A 4,047-nucleotide genomic window follows, 5' to 3' on the forward strand; every position below is an offset into this window, starting at 1 on the left:
CTAAATCACTTTGCCACCTGCTGTAAATTGATCCTGTCTCTCCATGACTATGGATTTGCAAGGGATCTGGATTTACTGGATTGTTTTTAAGACAGAGGCTGATGGAGAGAAGCAGAGAATCTGCTCAAGGTCAATGCAAATGTTGAGGCCTGAGAAAAAAACTTAAATGGTGATGTAGGATCCAGGATCTAGGACCCATGACTGGACCACGCGGATAGAGGGCTATACCCTGTACAGGAGGGATCGTGTTGACAAAAGGGGCGGGGGTGTAGCTCTCTATGTGAAGGAAAGCTACATGTCCCTGCAAGCTGATGTTGGCGACCAGCATGGACAGCTAGAGACCCTCTGGGTAAAACTTCGTGGGGAATTCGGCACAGGGGACACAACGGTGGGAGTCTACTACAGACCTCCCACTCAAAGTCCCAAGCTTGACCAGGAGTTCGCCCAGGAACTGACTGAGGCCGCTTGCTCCAGGACCTTGGTTGTCATGGGTGACTTCAATTACCCGGACATCTCGTGGGAAGATCACTCAGCTAAATCTGAGCGGGCGCAAAGCTTTCTCTCGTGTGTGGATGACCTCTACCTGACTCAAGAAGTCTATGGGCCAACGAGAGGCAAAGCGCTGCTTGACCTGGTACTGGCTACGGGGGACAACCTAATCGGCGACCTAGTGATTGATGGGAAGTTGGGTGACAGCGACCACGAGCTGATCACCTTCACCATCCGCCGTAAAGCTGGCAAGTCAGTCAGCAACACAGAAGTCCTTGACTTCAGAAAAGCCGACTTTGACAAGCTCAAGAGGCTAGTCAGTCAGGCCCTCAGGGACCATGACCCCAGGGAGTTGGGAGTTCAAGAAGAGTGGTTGCTTCTCAAGGAAGCGATCCTCAGTGCACAAGCTAGATCTATTCCAACACGGAGGAAAGGCAGCAAGAAGGCACAGCAGCCCCCCTGGCTCTCCAGAGACCTAGCGGACCTACTGTGGCTAAAAAGGAAAGCCTACAAAGGATGGAGGACGGGATTCACCTCCAAGGAGAATTACTCCGCGCTGGTCCAGTCCTGCAGGGAGCAAACCAGGAAAGCCAAGGCTGCAACTGAACTCCAACTAGCTTCAGGCATCAAGGACAACAAAAAGTCCTTTTTCAGATATGTGGGGAGCCGGAGGAAAAGCAAGGGCAATGTTGGACCCCTGCTAAACCAGATGGGGCAACTGACAACTGACGCTCAGGAAAAAGCCAACCTATTAAATAGGTACTTTGCGTCAGTCTTTCATCAGTCACACGGGATGCCCATGCCTGCTATGGGACAGGGAAATCTGGGTGAGGGGAATCCCCTACCCTCCATAAATGCTGACCTCGTTAAGGAACACCTTGAGAAGCCCTGACAACCTGCACCCCAGGGTACTCAAGGAGCTGGCGAGCGTCATAGCCCAGCCGCTGGCACGGATCTTTGAAAACTCCTGGCGCTCTGGTGTAGTGCCTGAAGACTGGAAGAAGGCCAATGTGGTGCCGATCTTCAAGAAAGGGAGGAGAGTGGATCCGGCTAACTACAGGCCCATTAGCCTGACTTCTATCCTGGGGAAGATCTTAGAAAAGTTTATTAAGGAGGCCATCCTTGAGGGACTGGCCCAGGCTAACATCCTAAGGGACAGACAGCACGGGTTTGTTGCGGGTAGGTCTTGTTTGACCAATTTCATTTCCTTCTATGACCAGGTGACCTATCATCTGGACAAGGGAGAAGACATTGATGTCATATATCTTGACTTCAAAAAAGCCTTTGATCTGGTATCCCATGATCACCTCTTGGCCAAACTGCCCAGTTGTGGCTTTGGCTCCACCACAATCTGCTGGCTGGGAAATTGGCTTCGTGGTCGGACCCAGAGGGTTGTGATTGATGGCAGTCACTCATCGTGGTGCCCTGTGACCAGTGGGGTCCCTCAAGGCTCTGTCCTGGGACCCATACTGTTCAACATATTCATTAACGATGTGGACATTGGAGTCAGGAGTGGACTGGCCAAGTTTGCCGATGACACCAAACTTTGGGGCAAAGCATCCACGCCAGAGGACAGGCGGGTGATCCAGGCTGACCTGGACAAGCTCAGCAAATGGGCAGACGAGAACCTCATGGTGTTTAACACCGAAAAATGCAAGGTTCTCCACCTTGGGAGGAAAAACCTGCAGCACCCTTATAGGCTCGGCAGTGCTACGTTGGTTAGCACTACAGAAGAAAAAGACTTGGGGGTCATCATTGACCACAAGATGAACATGAGCCTGCAATGCGATGCTGCGGCTAGTAAAGCGACCAAAATGCTGGCGTGCACCCATAGATGCTTCTCGAGCAAATCCCGGGACGTCATTCTCCCCTTGTACTCGGCCTTGGTGAGGCCGCAGCTCGAGTACTGCGTCCAGTTTTGGGCTCCACAATTCAAAAAGGATGTGGAGAAGCTTGAGAGAGTCCAGAAGAGAGCCACGCGCATGATCAGAGGTCAGGAAAACAGATCTTACGATGACAGGCTGAGAGCCATGGGACTCTTTCGCCTGGAAAAGCACAGGCTCAGGGGTGATCTGATGGCCACCTATAAGTTTATCAGGGGTGACCACCAGGATCTGGGGGAACATCTGTTCACCAGAGCGCCCCAAGGGATGACGAGGTCAAACGGTCACAAACTCCTGCAAGACCGTTTCAGGCTGGACATAAGGAAGAATTTCTTTACTGTCCGAGCCCCCAAGGTCTGGAACAGTCTGCCAGCGGAGGTGGTTCAAGCGCCTACATTGAACACCTTCAAGAGTAAATTGGATGCTTATCTTGCTGGGATCCTATGACCCCAGCTGACTTCCTGCCCTTTGGGCAGGGGGCTGGACTCGATCTCCCGAGGTCCCTTCCAGCCCTGATGTCTATGAAATCTATGAAATATATTCTCTGGCAGAGACAGGCCTGGCAGGGCTTCCCAGTTGGGAGTGTGCCTCTTGGGTCCCTTTGTAATCATATTGATCTTGTTGATAAACGCTTGCCTCCTCCCTTGTCAAGAGTTGGGTAGGGCTGTTCCTGCTGCATGGTTTTCTTTCACAACAGTCGCTGCCCTCTGTGCAAGTGAGTGCTGCTAGTCAAGATGTACCTGCAGTTTTTCTCTCTTTTACCTGGTCTCTGGGAGAATGTGTCCTTCTGGACCCTTGCAGTGTTCACAGTCATGTTGCTGTTGGCTGCTGATGATATGAAAAGGAAACGTCCAGCCAATTTCCCTCCAGAACCACTGCCCCTTCCATTCCTGGGCCACATATTCCATGTGGACTTCAGGCAGCCTCACATCTCCTTGAAGGAGGTAAGAGGTAACAGGAGAGGAATCAGAGGTACTGCTTTGCAAAAGTAATCGAAAACTGGGTGTGATGAGAATTCGTGCTGAGTCAGGAGCTCATGAAGAAAGAAGGGAACTTTAGAAGCTCCATGGGACGAAGAAATTGCTTTGTGAGCTTCATCCCCTTGCAATTCCTTTCTCGAGGGTCACTGAGAAAACTGTTATGTCCAGAATTTTCAGTCAGTGTCATGAAGTAGGTGCAAATTTTGTCATAAGCAGAATATGAACTTGAAAATACCAGTGCCTCTGATGATGGCTACAGAATGCTATTTCACTTACCATATTTCATGATGTATAGGTCAACGGGGTATACGTCAATCCCATTTTTCTGATCGAGCAAGTTAGGAATTTTGTAGATCCGGCATATAAGTTGACCTAACTTTTTGGATCAGAAATATGGGGTCGACTTATACCAGCCCTGTGTGATCTCCCTGAGGGCCGGGCACCCAGGGGGTGGACACATGCCACGGTGCCAGGGGTGGGCTCAGTGCTGTGCTGGCACAGCCGCATCCCCTGCAAATGGCGCTACCAAGCACCAAGCCCGGCTGTGCCAGCTGAGCATCAAGCCTGGCCCCATCCCCTGTGAGCAGTGCTCCAGCACATGTCCAGCCCCTGGGTGCCTGGCTTACAGTGAGGGCACGTAGGGGTCGCTGTAAGTCAAGTGCCAAGCCTGGCACCAGTCACAGCACACAGTGATA

At 51.5% G+C, this 4,047-nt stretch overlaps 1 protein-coding gene across 1 annotated transcript in view; it reads right to left on the bottom strand.

Annotated features, from left to right (window-relative positions):
• LOC149863524 (cytochrome P450 2J2-like) overlaps positions 1-3,186 on the bottom strand; it is an 11,207-nt gene extending 8,021 nt beyond the window's left edge. Inside the window, 1 exon segment of the mRNA XM_090048461.1 lies at positions 3,135-3,186. Within this exon segment, the coding sequence (XP_089904587.1) occupies positions 3,135-3,186 (52 nt within the window).
• Between the last annotated feature and the right edge of the window lie 861 nt (positions 3,187-4,047).

This window comes from Crocodylus siamensis, chromosome 5 (genome assembly GCF_052110815.1).
Source record: "Crocodylus siamensis isolate JL-2025a chromosome 5, ASM5211081v1, whole genome shotgun sequence".
Classification (NCBI taxonomy): Eukaryota; Metazoa; Chordata; order Crocodylia; family Crocodylidae; genus Crocodylus; species Crocodylus siamensis.